This window comes from Malaclemys terrapin, chromosome 6 (genome assembly GCF_027887155.1).
Source record: "Malaclemys terrapin pileata isolate rMalTer1 chromosome 6, rMalTer1.hap1, whole genome shotgun sequence".
Classification (NCBI taxonomy): domain Eukaryota; kingdom Metazoa; phylum Chordata; order Testudines; family Emydidae; genus Malaclemys; species Malaclemys terrapin.
Genome location: NC_071510.1, coordinates 100051387 through 100071120, shown reverse-complemented (window position 1 = coordinate 100071120; position 19734 = coordinate 100051387). Strand labels below are relative to the sequence as shown.

The window sequence follows — 19734 nt, the reverse complement described above, 5'->3', positions numbered from 1 at the left end:
CCATCCCTCTGCTTAGGTCCCTCATGCACATTCCATATATTTGTAATATGGACAGGGACTGGGATTTGGTTCTTTAACAGGGACCTTTCTTCATAAAAGATTTCCTTCAGATTGATGTTGGGAAGAAATGCAAATGATTCCATTCTGAAGATTAGATAGTATTATATTCTAATAGATGAGTAACACTCCTCCCCCCCAGCAACATGCTCTGGATTTTTTAAAGTGAATACATATAGTGGATTTTCCACTAAGAGAGGAGACAGACATCTCCACAGACCCACACAACCCAAATAGTAGTACTAGAGCAGGACACACACCTTTCTGGCTGATTCTAAAGGAACAAAGGTAAGAGAAATTCAAGAAACAAGACTGTACCATAATATGAAGGCATAACTCTTCTAAAGGCACACGCAGTATTTCTGGAACGGAATATTCCATGAAACTTTCAAACCTGCAATACCACAATAATAAAGACACGCAGTATTACAAATTTCATTGTAACAAGACTTGACTTAAGGTTACAACTCATCTTAAATTACAGTCCTCCGTTTTCAGATGGACATTCTTTTTGGGGGTACATGCATGGGTTTTAAAGTAAAGAGTGAGTAGAATATATTTCCCATTTGTGAGCTAAGCATGTGCATACATCACGGTGTGGGTGGGTGTGTGTGAGAGAGAGAGAAGGATAGTGATGGACAATGGAACACTATTTTGAAATAATTTCTAATATGTTTTTGCTCATGCTTAACTCAAATAAGTGGAACTTCAAACTTTACCATGTGGCTAAGCCCTCAAAGTAAAGGTTTTTATGTATACATAAAAACCTTTATTTTGAGGGCTTAGCCACATGGATATATATAGATAGATATATATATAAATAAAATAAAGAAATAAAAAGGGAATTGTAGGTTTTTAGTTATGTTGTTGCTCTCCGTACTATGGAGCAGTATAACATCATAGTTAGTTCCCCTGCCCCGCATCCATAGACAGCCCACTTTAAATCTATGGATTTGGAAGGTAAGGAGCTAAACTTCAAGATTCCAGAGCTAGGGTTTGTTTATATCGGACACTGGGGCAAATTTATGGTGATGTTTAAAGCAGAATTCTACAGTTTTAAAAAAAATTCTGGGGAAAAGAATCATAACTGAAGCATTATTAAACAGGAAATTAAAAATCTGAGTCACCTCTGTTAAAGAAACATTAAGGCTATAAATTCAATTTGAAAAAAAAGCCAGGAACTGCAAAAGTTAAGGATTACACAGCACAAAGTCATCCATATTACACACATCATGTAAGTACTTTTATGAGATCCCGAACTTTTGTATTTCCTCACTTCAGTTTAATTTGCAACCACTACACTGCATTTTAACACAGGCTTTTGCAATGAATACTGTAACAGTTGCCTGACTTAAAAAATCTTGCTCATTAAAGCTACTGTACCTGTCTCTTGTGTACATTCGGAAGCAGAATCCATCCCTGACACGTCCAGCTCTCCCTTGACGCTGCAAAGCACTTGCTTTACTGACAAAGGTCTCTTCCAAAGAACTCATTTGGCTGCTTTCATGGTACCTGAAAAAGCATTTGCACAGAATGTGTAGATAAGGACTACTGTCAGATTCAAATTTTCATTTAATTTAAAGTTGATTTTTAAAAATAAAATCACTCATCATAAAAAGTTATAAAACTTAGTTTTGAAAGCCCTATTTTGTAAGCCTTACACGATTGATTACTTCATTAATCAAATGTAGACGATAGAGGTGAAAGAGACCTATTGTATTAGTTCATCAAGTCCATCTTCCTGCCAATGCTGAATTGTTTACCATACATTTTCTAGTACTTTGTACATTTGAAGTAGACCAAAGCCAGCATCTCAGTGTCAGGAAGTTACGGAAAAGGTAATCTACCTAAAATTTTATCCCATTACTTCTAGTTGTGCATTCCAACACTTCTAAATAATTCCCCTCCTTGGGACAAAGTGGGAATTTTTGTAATATTTTTATGAATTCTGTGTGCGCGCCTCAGTTTCCCCTATTTGATGCATTGTTACCAAGTGGAGATGAAAAAGGGACTAAATTTGCTCTCAGGACAGACTAAGATACATAGGTGGGTGCTATAGAGAACTTGGGAGCTCTCTCCCCTAGAAACCAATTAAGGAGGTCAGACAGAGAGAGAGCCTGAAAATGGAGTTTCACTACATCTTGACTGGGGCTCTGGGCTGATCAGAACAGACTATGCTTTAACCTTCGTTTCTCGATGTGCTACCCTAAGGACATCCTTATGCTGTGTTCCAGTTGACTAATAAACTCTAGCATTTTGAAAAGCTGTTTGAGTGTTACTGTAATATTTGGAGAGGTGCATTAATCCCTGAAGAGTGTACAAGTCTCTATCAGGAGTCTGGCTCAGTTGGACTCACTGAACCAAACTCACGGTGAGAAGCGGGAGGGCTAAAGCCCAAAGGTTCAGTTTCAGGAGGCAACAGTGTTGCATGGCCTGCTATGAAGGAAGAGTGTGACCCCTTGGGGAGGTCTGGCACAGCAAAGGGATCCCCTCCAAGCGACAGTTCCAAAGCTAGGAGCACAGCACTGATCCTGTGCATCTGTGACAACACCACCATTTGAAAATCAGCAGACTTGTACCAAGCTGTAGCATGGTTTTGTGATTTGGACATATCGCCATTATCATCAGACCAATCAACTTACTTTTTTGACCAAAGCCTGAATTTAAACCTAGATCTGAAGAGGTACAAACCTAGTGGAAAGCCCCTATGGAATCTATTTCCAAAACTGTACACAACACAAAGACTTAAGAAGATCAACCCTTACCTGTTTTCTTTTGTTCTCCCAGTGTCAATTACAAAGACAACATCTGGTATCGTAATACCTGTCTCAGCAATATTGGTTGCCAAAACAATCTGCAAATGAAATAGCCATATCTTCAGATAAATTAATTACAGAAATAGTTCTTCTATAAATTTCATTCCTTTAAACTCAGATTTGGAGAGAACTTGATAAAAAGTGATCCCTACAGAAATGTCTGGGAGGACTAAAGAGTTAAAGGGGGATCTTTACATGCTTTTGTACTAGTTTTTTTATCATATAATTGGTTTAAACTTCTGCTTGCACTTGCAAAGGTTGCTTGACCTTCCACTGAACAATTTGTCATTAAGTAAAATGGTATTTCACAAGCTTGTGTGTATAAAGGTGTACAAAATACTGCAAGGGAAAAGATTCCTAAAAAGTTTTTTTTTAAGAAAGTGACAGGGATCCATTTTCTTATACAACAAAAAGCTACAGTAAAACAAAAATGACTAAAAACTAAATGTTTTTATTCTATATAAAAGATTTAGTATGATGAGTTGACAATCCTTTGAAGTTAACTCTTATCTGGCCCTGAACACCTTGTTAATAGAGTACAATGCTCTGCTTTCAGCAAGAGAATTTCGAAGACAACTCACGGTTGTATAACTTCATAAGTTTTTTATTAAGATAATTCATATACACAAAAAGTATATAAAGTAGAGGGAGCAAGATGATGATTTATATTACAATAGTGAATTTTACATTTTTAAACATCCCATACCTTCCTAACTCCAGAAGGGGGCAATGTAAATGCAGCTGCTTGATCTTGAGTTGAAAGAATAGAATGCAGAGCTATTAACCTATACCTGAAAGAAGGAGACATTATTCAACAATTAAGTTACACTATTCAACAAATGTTTAAATAAGCCTGAGGTAATGTTGGTGGGTTGGAGGAAGGAAAGAGAATATACATAAATAATAGTAAGACTTTGTATTACTAATTTATGATTACACAATACTAAAAATAAATGATAGTAAAATATGAAAGGAAAAATGTGTGAAATGATAATACTTGATATGGTCATTCTCCAGTTTGGTGGAGATAATAGTAGAAACTCTTTTTTTAACCTGTTATGCAATTGTATATTGACTCTAAACTACAGTGACAGTATTTGGCAGGTGCAGCAAAAAGGAAGAAAGTGTCAGTTTTTATTTCAGAATTAAAATATCCAGAAGCTCTTCACTGTTAAAGCAAATAAGTTCATTTGGAGGAAAAATAAGGCAATTTTGATTGCAGAAGGATCTAAATATTTATCACTTATGCTCAGAGTTGAAAGAGAAAATAGAAAAACAAAAATGATGGATTGAGAAAACATATTCTGAGGAAAAAAAAGTAAGTTATATGCTAAATACAATTCTCTTTTCCTATAACAGAAACAGCCAGTCTTAAAAACTAAGACAAGAACACTACACATTTCTCAAATGAGAATGCTTTCATTACCTGTCCCTTGTAAACCTTCGGTCAGCTGAAATGAGATCATATAACTGCTGGATATGAGCAAGCCCTGGTAAAAAGATCAATACAGCACCATCTATGTTTCTGAACTGGGGACTTTTATCTGTAGGGATATAATATAGAAACCTGGTTAAAAAGCTAGAAAAAAATCCTATTTGACATTTCCCTGTTTGAAATAGGAAATACTACTCTATGATTCCTGAGCTGGGCCTTTTCTGGGAGGCATCATTAATAGGAATGAAATCAAACATCCTTACTAGTACCAAGCATCATTAGTAAACAATAAGAAATCCATGAAAATGGAGTCTCAAAGTATGTGGAAAGTGAGCATTGAAAGAATTTTTAAAAATCCACAAATGTTTTAGGAAGTGACAAAGTACCTAAGAAGGCAAGCAATTCCAAGATAAGGTCAAGGTTGATCTTGTAGGGATTCATGTAGAAGATTGCTTGCTGTGTACGATTGCTATACTTCTGATAGTAAGGATCCAAATCAACACCTGATCCAGACTGGAGTGGGACATATTCCTAAAAGGGAAAGAAATTGGTAACATTAACTTTATGTAAGAGGAAGACAAGAGAGGAGAACGTAGACATTTATGCCCTTTAAGTGTTTTAGCTTCATTGTCTTGTAAGGCAAAATATGTACAAAATGGACATCATATAGTCCATTTTATAATAATAAAGTTCCATTAGGTCCATCTTGTCCATCCCTAGTGCTCACACTGGACCATCTCACAAAGGCCTGGCAAGCTGGTACTTTTTGTTTTTGAGGCTGCTATCCTGTGCTCCAGAACCTGTGCTTTAATTTAAAAAGTAACAAGCAAGTCTCTTCTAGCTCTTATTGCTGCAAAAGAAACCATGAAAATGTGAACTAAAATGTAAACTGAGGCAGTCATGTTTGTCTGAGCTCTGATCTACACTAGAAAATTTGGTGGTTTAACTACATCGGTCAGGGTGTGCAAAAGCCACACTCTGACTGACATTGTTAAGCCAACCTAAGTCCCAGTGTAGACAATGCTAGGTTGACAGAATTCTTCCATCAACCTAACCACCTCTCGGGGAGATGGATTATCTACATCAGAGAACCCCCTCATCAGTGTAGGTAGTAGCACTATAGCAGCACAGCCTCTGTAGCATTTTAAGTGTAGACAAGCCCTGAGTTAGGGCTCAGAGATGTGAGCTGCCCCTATCTATCTCAATAATGTGAGAATTCTTAAGTCTAATGATAATTTAAATGCCACTAATATCAACTATTTCACTGCTAATCAAAGCATTCAGAAAGGAGAGGGACAATCATAATACATGAAGATCTGCCCTAACTAGTGCCCTACCTACTATCATTTTGGGCAGTGACTGGGTGGTGCTCAGGAGAGTGCTACCACTTAGTCTCCTCCCTTTCTCATACAACATACAGCCAACTAGCCAGTGGGGGGGAGTGAAACCCCGAAGGGCATTTAAGCCCCACCAAGGGGAACTAGTTCCACAGAGCCCTGCAAGACATATGAACCACACTTAGGGGGAGCTCACCTTGAAGTGGGGAGCAGAACATGTGATATAATATTTTTTACATCTAGATAATCCACTGTAAGTAGTGTCTCATTTTGGCAGCCCAAGTGGCAGGAAGCAGCTTGGAAGAGGGACATCACTTTTCCTCTGTCCGCTCTCCTTAGTTCATCTTCATAACTAAGCAGAATTGTTCCTGAGTATATTCAAGAGCTTTGCCCAGTATTTGCTTAAATGTATCAAGAGTTGGGAGTGTGCACAAGATGTTGAAGGTACAATTTAACTGGGAATCAACATTAAAAAAATGTAGTGACAGCAGGGCAGCCGCAAATAATTGTTGATGAAGCCACCAGAAAACACGCAGTTGATGACTCAGTAAGTTGCTGAATATATGGTTTCATAACCATTGGAAATATCATAATTGTATATAGCTAAATTAGTATTGTATTAATTGTGATGATTTGATACCATTGTGCAAATGGATCAGCTGTCAAAAAGAAAAAAGAGAAAGAACAGAAAATACACTATTACTACACAAATTCATGGTATGCCCAAACTTTGAATACTGTGCACAGTTCTGGACAACTCTTCTCATAAAAAGATACATTAGAATAGGAAAAGGTGCAGAGAAGGGTAACCAAAATCATCAGGGGTATGGAATAGCTTCTAAACAAGGAGAGATTAAAATGCCTGGGACTATGCATTTTAGAAAAGAGTTGACTAAGGGAGGATATGACAGAGGTCTATAAAATCATGAATGGTGTGGAGAAAGGTGACTAGGCAAGGGTTATTTACCCAGTCACATAATACAAGAACTGGGGATCATCCAAAGAAATTAATAGACAGCAGGTTTAAAAGAAAGTACTTCTTCACCCAATGCAGTCAACCTGTGGAATTCATTGCCATGGGACGTCGTGAAGGCCAAAAACATAACTGGGTTCAACAAAAAATTAGATTAGGTTCATGGAGGATAGGTCCATCAATGGCTATTAGCCAAGATTGGCAGGGACACAACCCCATGCTCTGGATGTCCCTAAACTTCCAACTGCCAGAAGCTAGGTCTGGACCACAGGGAATGGATCACTTGATAAGTTGCTCTGTTCCGTTCATGCCCCGTTAAGCATCTGGCACTGGCCGCTGTTGGAAGATAGAATCCTGGGCTTGATGGACCATTGGTCTGACTCAGCATGGCCATTCTTATGTTCTTAAACAAGATTGTCCGAAGAGAAAATATGTGTTTTACCTGATGCTTTGTGATTCCTCCGCCTTTGCTAGTAACATTTATTGTTATTTCTTCCTCCTCCTCCATGAACTTCTGACAATATTCAGAGTCCTTCTCCAGAACATAACCAATTTCCTCAATAACATTTTCCACGTGGAAAACCTACAGAATTAGTTTGAGAGGAGTAAATACAAAAAATAAACTTACATCCTTTTTGTCTTTCTAAAGCACACACTCTTAGGATTGAAAAGGAAATTTCCTACAACATTAGCTAAGAAAGAAGATCCTACCGTCTACAGTAAACTATATGCTGCTCCTTAACAGCAGAAAAATGGAGTTGCGCTATATGTTGCTCCTCAACATATAGTGCCACTCCCTTTTTCTGCTCCTTCCTCTAAAAGGGCAAAGCAATATACAGCTATTAAGTACCTATAACAATGTTAAGGATCCCCCTTCTGCACCCACCCCCATACCCAAACAGCAGCCCAGAGGTCTGTGAGGTGGGGTGGGGTGGGGAATAAATAAATATCACAAGGAGATCTTTCCCTTTTCACTTATTATTTATATGGAAACAAAGTGAATCACTCTATTACTTTAGGAGCATATTAAAAAACTGAGCAAGTCAGTAAACCAATTTAAAGCAGCAAGAAGGATGTGTTAGAGGCTTTGTCCTTGTGTATCACAGCTTTAACAATGCTGGATCACAAAAATAAATTGTGATGGATTGTGTATTTAGTGCACTGTATGTGGTATATTAGAAACCCTGTAAGCAGCATTTTAGTTATTTTACCTCCCCCACCCCCCCAAATAAAAATGAAGACAATAACAAGCAACCAATCAATGTACTTGGTCATTTAATACTAGATGACTAGTGCATCTAGTATTCAGCAACAGAGATATATCAGTCAGTATTGATGTGCAGCAATTCGCATAGAATACTCCATATATATTGCTTTAACATTACTTGGCATCTCAAAGTTACTAAGTATTTGATAAAAAAATTATAAGGTGAAAGATAAACAGTAAGAGGAGAGACATTTTGAAATGCGAGCCTAACACAACAGAACACATCAAAGGAAAATTGCAAGCATCAGGGCCACAGAAACAGAAGGAACTTAAAATTTGATTTTCATTTATACTGCACATCTAAAAAAAATATTATTATATATATATATATATATATATACACACACACACACACACACACACACACACACACACATACATACACACACACACACACACACAATTAAAAATGATGTTTAAGAATTTCTGTGGATGGTCTCAATTATTCTGTGGATGGTCTGAATTGGCAGAGGCAAAATATGATGTAAATCCAAGTACAGAGTTCTGTTCTTAGAACCACTGAAGCCATTTTAGGATTTTTAAAGATAAAAAGAACTAAAATGGTTTTAAATTCAGATGAAAAACTACCTTCTCTTGCTGCTGTAACAGATACAACTGGATGACATATTACTGGAACTTATTTGTGTGGGTAGATATAAAGAAACATTTACCTACCTCAACAGGGTAACTCCTTCCTGAAATCCTTAGAATGGGACAGTGGGTGAAATAGCTGGAAAACTTTTCACTGTCTACAGTAGCACTCATTAAAATCAAATGCAGGTCTGAACGTTTATGTAAGATCTCCTTCAGAATGATTAGCAAGAAATCAGACTGGACACTTCTTTCATGAACCTTGAATTAAAAGGATGTAAAGAGTGAATTAGTCTGAGGCATAAATACAAATAATTCCCATGAAAGATACAATTGTGCAAAAGCAAAGTAGAAGTAAGAGAATTGCTAACCTCGTCTACAATAACATGAGATATATTTGAAAGAAGACTGTCGTCCTGCAATTTCCGAAGCAGAACTCCTGTTGTACAGTATAATAATCTAGTAGCTTCTCCCGTTCGGGATTCCATACGGATTTGATATCCACACAAGGAATTCTACAAAACAATTTATAGGATAGTATTTAAAATGTATAGCAGTGGTTTAAAATACTAGATATATCACAGATACACAAAGATTAAAATTAAGATTAAACACTGAATTCAGGCACTGCATAAACTACTAGTAAAATAGCATGGTGAATTATTTTCAAATCCAAAACAAAATTTGACACAATTATTAGTTTCTACTTGATATCAATTAAGGGAGGTCTTGGACTAGAAAGTTAAGTACACCTCTACCCAGATATAATGCGATCCGATATAACACGAATTCAGATATAATGCAGTAAAGCAGTGCTCCCGGGGAGCAGGGCTGCACACTCTGGTGGATCAAAGCAAGTTCGATAGAACGCGGTTTCACCTATAACACAGTAAGATTTTTTGGCTCCCGAGGACAGCGTTATATCGAGGTAGAGGTGTATATTGACAGTTGCCAATGAGATAGTTAGAATAGCACTTGTACAGCTCATATTTAAAGTTCACTAGGGATAAATCCTCACAAAGCCCACATATTGGGAAATTAAGGCAATGATTTTTTCAATGCAACTGTATCAGTGTCACACACACACACACACACAGACACACACCCCCACCCGCCCCCCCCAGCAGGGCTGGATTAACTCTCCTGTGGTCTCAGGGCTATTAGATTTTGTGGGGCCCCTGTATACAAGTCTTTTTCCTAATTTAAAACAAAATGATCACAATTATGGCATCGAGGCTATTGACGCTATACTAAACTTGCCTTTTAATTAACAAAGCTGTTCTGTGGTTACATTTCAGTCTTAAAACATGTAGAATATAATTAATTCAAAATAGCCTACTTCTTACCTTAGAACAGCTGTTATATTAGTTTCTTTCTGGGAGGGAGTTTGGGTGCAGAAGGGGGCTCCAGGCTGGGGCAGAGTGTTGGGGTGCAGGAGAGGGTGAGGGTTCTGGGAGGGAGTTTGGTGCAGGAGGGGGGATTCTGATCTGGGGCAGGGGGTTGGGGTGCAGGACCGGGTGTGAGGTGCAAGCTCTGGCCAGGAGGCACTTACCACAGGTGGCTCCCGGCCAGCGGTGCAGCAGAGCTCAGACAGGCTGCCTGCCATAGCCCCATGCCGCTCCCAGAAGCAGCCGGCTGCTGGCATGTCTCTGCAAGCTTCTCAGGGGAGGAGGACAGCGTGTCTCCATGTGCTGCCTGTGCCCACAAGTGCTGCCCCCACAGCTCCCATTGGCCGAGCTGCGGGGGATGGTGCTGGGGGCGGGGATGGCGTGCGGAGAGGAGTGGCATTAGGCCACGGCACATAGGCAGCCTGCCTGAGCCCTGCTGCGCCACTGGAGTTTTAGTGGCTTGGAGATCGCGATCAACTGGCAGAGGAGCCAGGATCAACCAGTCGATCGTGATCCACGGGTTGGTGACCACTGAATCATATATAATTATGGATTTATTTTTGCGGGGCCCTCCTTAGCCCAAGGCCCTGGGCTGCAGCCCTTAAAGCCCCTGCATTAATCTGGCCCTGCCCCTCAGTATTACACATGATTTGAGCCAAACTGAAAATGTGGAAGTTAACTTACGCAATTAAGTAAAAAAAAATTAATCGTGATTAATTGCAGTTTTAAAAATCGCATTCTTAAATACAATACAATTTAAATTTATTAAATATTTTGGGATTTTTTCTACATTTTTAAATATATTGATTTCAATTACAACACAGACTACAAAGTGTACACTGCTCACTTTATATTATTTTTAACAAATATTTGCGCTGTAAAAAACAAACAAAAAGAAACAGTATTTTTCAATTCACCTCATACAAGTACTGTAGTGCAGTCGCTTTATTGTGAAAGTGCAACTTACAAATGTAGATTTTTTTTGTTACATAACTGCACTCAAAAACAAAACAAAGCAAAGCTTTAGAGCCTACAAGTCCACTCAGTCCTACTTCTCGTTCAGCCAATCGCTAAGACCAACAAGTTTGTTTACATTTACAGGAGATAATGCTGTCCACTTCTTATTTAAAAAATAATGTATTAAATTTGTGACAACTCCTTGGGGGAGAATTGTACATCTCCAGCTCTATTTTACCTGCATTCTGCCATATCTTTCATGTTTTAGTAGTCTCGGATGAGGACTATCATCATTTTAAGAACACTTTCACTGCAGATTTGACAAAATGCAAAGAAGGTTACCAATGTGAGATTTCTAAAGATAGCTACAGCACACGAGCCAAGGTTTAAGAATCTGAAGTGCCTTCCAAAATCTGAGAGGGAAGAGGTGTGGAGCATGCTTTCAGAAGTCTTAAAAGAGCAACATTCCAATGAGGAAAATATAGAACCCGAACCACCAAAAAAGAAAATCAACCTTCTTCTGGTGACATCTGACTCGGATGATGAAAATGAACATGCGTCGGTCTGCACTGCTTTACACTATTATCAAGGAGAACCTGTCATCAGCACAAACGCATGTCCTCTGGAATGGTGGTTGAAGCATGAAGGGACATATGAATCTTTAGCGCATCTGGCATGTAAATATCTTGTGATGCTGGCTACAATAGTGCCATGGGAACACCTGTTCTCACTTTCATGTGACATTGTGAACAAGAAGCGGGCAACATTATCTCCTGCAAATGTAAACAAACTTGTTTGTCTGAGCAATTGGCTGAACAAGATATGGACTGATTGGATTTGTAGGCTCTAAAGTTTTACATTGTTTTATTTTTGAATGCCGGGTTTTTTTGTACATAATTCTACATTTGTAAGTTCCACTTTCATGACAAAGATTGCACTACAGTACTTGTATTAGGTGAATTGAAAAATACTATTTCTTTTGTTTTTTACAGTGCAAATATTTGTAATAAAATATTAATATAAAATGAGCAATGTACACTTTGTATTGTTATAATTGAAATATATTAAAAAAAGTAGAAAACATCCAAAAATATTTAAATAAATGGTCTTCTATTATTAACAATGCGATTAATTTTTTCTTCATCGCTCGACAGCCCTATTAGTTAGTAATCCAGTGTAACAAAAAGCATAGGAAAATGCGTTTTAAGGCAAAGGAAAGAGGTCTTTAAGTAAAATCATGCTAAACATTATGAGGCTTCCAGTATGTACAGAAAAATAAATTTCCTATAAAACCAGTTGCCCAAGCAATTAGCCATGAATCAAGTAGTAGCTTACTCTTCCTCCAGGTCCAGTTTCACAGCCCATTTCTTCACAAACTCTGGTAGCCAGACTCACTGCTGAGATCCTTCGGGGTTGTGTGCAGACAATATTACATTTACTTGATGCCCCCAGATTTAACAGCAAATCCTCCAACAAGAAATGGGGCACTTGGGTACTTTTGCCACTGCCTGTTTCTCCAGCCACAACAACTACTCTATGCTTTTTAAGAGTTTCTATGATTGAATGTCTGTGTTTAAACACAGGTAACTGTTGTCGCTCCTTTAAAAGTCTCTGGTATCTGGAGGAACTTTGAAGTTTTTTAAACAGGATCCTCACAGGTTCCAAATCATCTGTGCTTGTGGTCTCAAGAGACAGTCTGTTGAAGTCCTCTTCGGAAACTAAGTTTTCCCAGGAGTCCTCTGGATCTTCTGAGACTTTGGGTTGGTTTTCAGATTGCTGCTGTTGCTGCTGCTGTTTGAGTTTGTTTAATAACTTAGCAATAAAGTTATCACGAGGTTTGTTAGTTTCTAACTTGCTTTCTTCTTCCTTTTTCTTTTCAGTTTCACTCCATTCTAACCAAACATCTCGATATGGGGGAGGCAGCAACTGATGAACCGACTTTAGAGAAAACATAGAAAAAGTGACAATATGTATTATTCTGTAGTTTCACTGACATTTCACCTACAAATCAATTTAAAAATTCTAGAAGTTACCTTAAAAAAAATCTTTAATGAAAGACTATACCACTGATCCAAATACTTAAAAACTTCCTCTCTATAGATGCAGATTTTAATCACTTGTCTTCAGAGTCTGTGTGGGTACTTTCTATGACAACATTTTTATTTGAGACCTCAAATCTTCCCTTAAATATGTTGCTAGTATTTGATTGCAGCTAAGGAATGATTAGTTTTCCCAAATCTTACATTTAGAATAAAGATATATAAAAAAATAAAAACAAGGAAAAAAGTATATATGAAACTTAAGGAGTATCAGTTATTTCAACAGACCATATTAAAAAAAAAAAATGTACAATAGGGATGTTTAAAGACCTTTTGCTCTTACACTGTCACAAGGATTGTACGTGAATTCAGTGACTGATTGATTAAATTAAAATATTAAGTCTTCTATACTCTGATGCAGAAGTATTGCTGTTTTATTTATTTGACAACTATACTGCTAAACAGTAGACAGAAGATAATTTCTCACATTAATCAAAAACTACTCCAAACAACAACTTAAATACCAGAGCTCACTAATTCTCTCTAAATGAGCAAGTCCAACAAGTAAAAAGGGGAAGAAAGCAAGTTGAAAGTTCACATATTTGTAACCATGTTGAGCATCTGTTTCTACCTATGGGTACTGCAACTGGTAGAAAACGTTTTTAACTTTTTTACAATATTTAAACTATTCCACACTATGAAGTCTTGCTACACGTTGCGGCCTCACATGATTATGTTTGGCACTTTCAATTAGGACAAGTGAATGTTTAATTTACGGGGAGAATTCCAGCTTGGAAAATCTTTACTGATTCAGATTATTAAAAGATGAATATGGATATTATGTCAGCAAATAAAATCTTAATGTGACAATACATTCCATCTTAAGAATCCAGTGTAGTGAAAATCTTACCTGTCCTTTGACTAAGTGATAGAGAGCCAATGTAGCAGCCAGATGCTGAGCTTGCATACTATCCTCTGTCACAATTGTAGGACACACTGCCATTACATCAACTGATTTGGTAACCTTAACCCTTCAAAGATAGAAAAACCAGTTCTATAAAATCATATTTCAGAGACATTTCTATTTAGTAGTAGGTGTAGCACTAAACCTACTATTTTTGCTTAATATGTAACATTCAAATAAGTGGAAACTGAAGGTTATCAGACAAAGAACACAACACAAATAAAATCATTAACTGTTAAGGGTTCAACATAAAACAAATAAAGAAGTGTAGTAACAGGTTTATGGAACTGATCTCTAGGGGAGATTGCAATAACCTGTAGGGCTGTTTGTTTTATGAAAAAGCAAAACCAAGTAGACCCAAAGCACCTTTGATTAAAACTTAAAGTGACCTACTTGTGGAAACAAACATTTACAGTAACCCCTTGCTTAATGTTGTAGTTAGGTTCCTGAAAAATGCTACTTTAAGCGAAATGATGTTAAGCAAATCCAATTTCCCCATAAGAATTAATGTATGGGGGGGCGGAGGGGTTTAGGTTCCAGGGAAATTTTTTTCGCCAGACAAAAAGACTATATTTCACACACATATACACAGTATAAGTTTTAAACAATTTAATACTGTACACAGCAATGATGATTGTGAAGCGTGGTTGAGGTGGTGAAGTCAGAGGGTGGAAGAGAATGAGATATTTCACATGGAATGCCTTACTGCTAGATGATGAACTAGCACTTGACTGAGCCCTGAAGGGTTAACATATTGTTGTTAATGTAGCGTCACACTCTACAAGGCAGCACGAATGGAGGGAGGGGAGACAGCATGGGAGGGAGGGGAGACACAGACAGACAGACACACATACAAGCATTGCCCCTTTAAATATGCTGACCCCACTCTACGCTGCCTTTTTAAGTAGATCAGCAAGTTGAGACGGCACCTGCTGCCAGCAAGCTCCCTCCATCCTGAGCCCTGTCGTGTGTCGTCCCCCACGGTGGAGATGGCCCGATGGGGTAAAGTTGCAGGGGGAGTGGGACACCCTGACATTAGCACCCCCCTTGCACACCAAGCACGAGGCTCCCAGGAGCAGCTCCAAGGCAGAGGGCAGGAGCAGCACACAGCAGTGGTGGGATGGACAGCTGAACTGACCAGCAATTGCTAGCCTGCTGGGCAGCTGCCACACAGGGAACTTAAGGGAGAGGGGAGCGGATAGGGGGGGTGTCGGTGCACCCTGGTTCTAAGCCCCCACCAGCTAGCTCCAACAGGCTGCTCTTTCTGCAAGCAGTGGACAAAGCAGGAGGCTGCCGAACGTTATAAGGGAGCATTGCGTAACTTTAAATGAGCATGTTCCCTAATTGATCAGCAACAAAACAACGTTAACCGGGACGACTGAGGAGTTACTGTACTTAGATGATGTGGGCATTATTGCAAAATATTGTATGAAAGCTTACCATATGTAGAGCTGGATAAAATTTTTCAACCAACACTTTTTTCAGTGAAAAATGCATATTCAGTGACACTGATTTTACAAATTTGTGTAAAATTTGTCAAATTGCGTCAATACCCCCAAAAAAGTAACAAGTATGTATGTTTAGAGTCATTCAATTAAATGGAAGCAGCTAGAGTTTAGATAGTTAAATGAATCAGTAGAAAATTCAGCTTTACTAGAAGTACATACCTACATTTCCAATATCTACCCACCGGAACTTTTTCAAAAGAAGGATTTGGACTCTTGGGGAAATTTTTCCTGCACCAATCGATCAAAAACTGTTTAGGAGATTTACCAGTCCAACTTCGAGCAGTGTAGTCAAAATTCCTTACATCTCGAGGCTCCCTTTTTTTCACTGAAATGGTAGAACAAAATTTACATTATTTTAGATGTTCACATGGAGGCTCCAAACTTTCTTAATTCTTGAATGAACCCAAAGTAATTTTCTCTTGACCTAGGCATTTTTAGAAGAAAGTAAAATTTTTTAGAAAGACTCTGCATTTATATTTAGTAAATACAGATACTAGTCACTGTCAGACACAGAACACTAGCCTGATTCAGTATGGCGACATCTATACTTAATCTTAATTATAGCAAATCTGGCATACAGCTATAATTCTTTAAAAGAATACTAGATTTGATCTTGGTGGTTCAGGACCAATATAGGATATCACTCATCCCGAATAATAGTCAAAGGTTTCAATTAAAGAACTTTGTTGAAGGAAATTAACGTCTGACTGGAGACGCAGTGAATCAGCACATTAGCTTTCCATCTACAGAAAGATGTATTCAAATCATGATCTGACTCATAAGTGACAACTGGGGGGAGGGAAGAGGGGGAAGAAACTTTAAAGCTGCTGTGTTACAATTAATATATTGCTTTTAAAGCCAGCTGGGAAGTTAAGTTGGCTCATCCTATCTTCATTGTAATCCAGGGTTTTGGGGTCCCATACCATACAGAAGAATGCACAATCCAGGGGCCTTTACAAATCTTTAGTTAACTGGAGTACAGTAAATGAAGTTTGTATTGTTCTTAATTTCAATCATACCCTTCTCTTCCTCTGCAGCAGCTCCAGATTTTTCAAGCAAGTTCAGGTTCAAATGAGCTTCAGGAGGCAAGGGCGATTTTTTCTTTTCATTTTGTTGTTGGTTTGAAATTTTTATAGCTGGATTAAACACAGGATGTTCTTCTAGTGCTGCCATTTCTGCAAAAGGAAACAGGTGCTGTTTTTTCTTATGTGCTTACCACTCATCCTTTGAAAATGTGACAGTTGGACAGCCAGAAATGCACCCAGTAAAATCAGTTATTTTTCAATATCTTGGGTCACACCAAAAATAAATTCATGCAGGTCTGCAATTCATGCAATGATATGAAACCAGTTAAAAGGTACTTAAGTATCATCTTAAGGAGATTTTTCCTAATAGTTGATAGATTTACCAGCAAAAGTATGACTGTACAATTAAAAATGTAAGTTTATTAAAAGATACAGATAATTTGAATGTCCATACCATTCTGAATTCTTCTTATTTTTTCTTGTGCTACCTTCTGGCTTTGCTTGTCTTTATCTTGCTTGGAGGAACTTGCCTGTTCCTTTGCTTCCAAAAGCTTTGTAGCCAAATGCACATATCTTTCATTCTATTCCAAACAAGATCATTAGTTACATCCTGGATATTTTGCAGGTGAAATTAATTACAAACTACATAATAAAGCATAATCCCTCCCAAACCCCTGTCCACACCAACACAATATTTAGATGAAAGAAATCCTTTTGCAGGAGAATGAACAATTCTAATTTCACAAATAAAAATAAAAGGCTAAAAATTACTTTTCACAAGGGTGGGAATGGAAAACAACAATTATCCCACTTGTTTAAGTCTTCAAGGGACTGCATTTTCCTTTCTAGCACTATGCAGCAAAAGTTTTGCATTCAACACAAAAACAAAAGGGAGAATGACTTAGGAAGCATTACTTCTAGAAGGTTTTTTTTTTTTTTTTTTTTTTTAAAACCCTCCTTCTGCCTGCAAATCTGTCAAATCTACAAAAACTAAGACAATGATTAAATCAGTTATTCAGCCCTTGATTTTCAACAAATACACACATATGGTAGAGCCAGAGTTTACATAAATACTACATGAAAACTGCCATTTGAAAGAAAGACTCCCTATACAAATCGCTCTCCGGCTTACAGGGTCAAACTTTTCCTCATCTTCTGCGTTTTTCACAGACTCGCTTTTCTCATCATCACTCTGTTGCTCAGCATACTGCAGAATCCATTCCTTCATACTCATCTCTTTGTCTTTCATGGTCTCTCTCTATTAGAGAAGAACAGCCAGGATTAAAAAGATAATTGTAAAGGAAGCTGAAAAGGTTTAATCGCTGTTTTGGTCAATATTTGAGAAATGTTGCTTGAAATTCAAAACAATTAAAAAAACATCACACAATTTATATACATGCCTTTTTGATGGCGAGATAAATGTTTTACAACCACTATGGGGGAAACAGGGAAGGGAGGGAGAGAGGGTTATGTGGAATCTTGATTAAGATTTGATAGCTTGTGGTACTGGACTCCTAAACCACAGAGGCAAACTTATATAGGCACAAATCAATAAAAATTACATCCAGGGGTATGTGTTGTTCTACAGAATACAGCAGTGGTAAATGGAATTAATGAGTTGTGGGGGCTGGAGAGTAGGAGATTTAACCGTACTGGGACTTGGTATTTTTTTCCAGCAAGTCAAATGTTACCATCAAAACTTCATAAAGCTTTCATTTTTTGAGCTTCAAGTGAAAAAAGTTACATCTTTACAACCATTACACTCTAGAGAATAGAAATCCTTCTATGTACTTTAAATTACTGAACACACAGGATGGGATTTTCAATAATGTTCTACATTGACATAACTCTGCTCCTACTAAAGTCAGTGGGAGTTTAACCATTGAAAACTCCTTCCCATAATTCCTCAAAATTACCTTTATTTCAGGTCCATCTTCCTTCTTTTTATTGTTTGGTATCTGAGGAGTTTCACTCCGTGGCACAGGAGAACGAAATTTTGCTCTAGGTTTGTGTTGCTCTTCTTCAAACTGCTGACTGAATCCTTCAGGTAATGCATCTTTAACATAAAAAGTAATTCCAAGTAACAGGAAAAAAAAAAAAAAAAAAAAAAAAACTTTCAATGGCACTGGGTGCAAACTAAAAATAAGAAACAAACACCATGTAGGACTGAATCAAACCCAGGTCTTGATATTCACCTGAGCAGATACTGATTTCTGCTTGTTCTATCGATTCTGTAGATGCATAAATGGAGGTAGAGAGATTAAATGACTTGCCCAAAGTTAGGCAGGAAGTCCGAAACACAGCTAGAAAAAGTAGCAACTCTGCGCCTGGTTCTAATTGCTACTAATCCTATTGAAATAAACTGTTACTACTATGTAGCATTTCCATACCACAGTGATTGCTATTGCTCTTGTACAACAGGGTCAAATTAACACAAACCACCTGTAATTCACATCTTTAAAAAGGCAACTGTAGAATACAAGGCCCACTTGGGGATTTTCTCTCTTTATGTATGATTTAATGAATTTCCTTTGAGCCTTCTGAGGGACACTGTGGTGCCAAGGTTTCTCTGCTGCAGAGTGCTCCTTCAGTCTACAATAGGAACATATTTCCACGCCATCTGCAGTGTTGTCGAAGCCTTGTTGGTTCTAGGATCTGAGACACATGAGGTAATAATCTTTCACTGCACCAAATTCTCTTTCACCAGCAGATGTTGGTCCAATAAAAAAAAAAATCTCACCCATCTTGTTTTTTCTATACCATATTTTTATGGAAACAGTTTTTTCTATAGACTACCTAATGGCACTGCTAATGAAAGAAAATGGAAAAAGCAAAATTCCTGCTCTTAAGAATAAGTGGTACCATACACTGTCATAGTCACTAAAAGCAAGACAAAAACTTGCTTAATAGAAATCAATTACAAAAGATTAAAAAAAACTTTGGTACCTAAAAGTCACTTCTCAGGTATGATGCTTACCATCAGAAAGATTTAAACAAAGCCAGTCAAGTGCAGAGTGAAGATCACCACCATACAAAATTGTATTTTTCATAGCTTCCTCAATGTCCTCAGTCTTAAAAGAAAATCCTTGCAAAGCCATATATACATCCTACAAATAAAGATAATTAGTACATTTTAAGAAGGAAATTGATTTAAGTTGTAGAAATAATGCCAATTTAGAAAAAAGGTTTGTAAAATTCTGAAAAGGATAAGAAATTTGATATTAAAAAGATGCAAACTGCAAAGGTACAGGCATCAGAAAGCATACTAAAGAATAAACAAAATTCACTATTTAAGATTATTGTTAAACCCCATTTAAAATAAAAAAATAATTTCACACGCCTAACCAACCAGAAAGACAAGGGTGGAAATCTTCATC

At 37.6% G+C, this 19734-nt stretch overlaps 1 protein-coding gene across 1 annotated transcript in view; it reads right to left on the bottom strand.

Annotated features, from left to right (window-relative positions):
• DHX29 (DExH-box helicase 29) overlaps positions 1-19734 on the bottom strand; it is a 35240-nt gene that overhangs the window by 9916 nt on the left and 5590 nt on the right. Inside the window, exons 4-20 of the mRNA XM_054032446.1 lie at positions 19335-19464; positions 18274-18413; positions 17490-17615; positions 16812-16938; positions 16352-16507; positions 15492-15657; positions 13771-13891; positions 12157-12759; positions 8848-8991; positions 8561-8737; positions 7061-7201; positions 4695-4839; positions 4300-4417; positions 3580-3664; positions 2823-2911; positions 1441-1569; positions 376-451 (exon numbers count right to left, since the gene is read on the bottom strand). Of these exons, the coding sequence (XP_053888421.1) occupies positions 376-451; positions 1441-1569; positions 2823-2911; positions 3580-3664; positions 4300-4417; positions 4695-4839; positions 7061-7201; positions 8561-8737; positions 8848-8991; positions 12157-12759; positions 13771-13891; positions 15492-15657; positions 16352-16507; positions 16812-16938; positions 17490-17615; positions 18274-18413; positions 19335-19464 (2673 nt within the window). The remainder of the gene's footprint in view (positions 1-375; positions 452-1440; positions 1570-2822; positions 2912-3579; positions 3665-4299; positions 4418-4694; positions 4840-7060; positions 7202-8560; positions 8738-8847; positions 8992-12156; positions 12760-13770; positions 13892-15491; positions 15658-16351; positions 16508-16811; positions 16939-17489; positions 17616-18273; positions 18414-19334; positions 19465-19734) is intronic.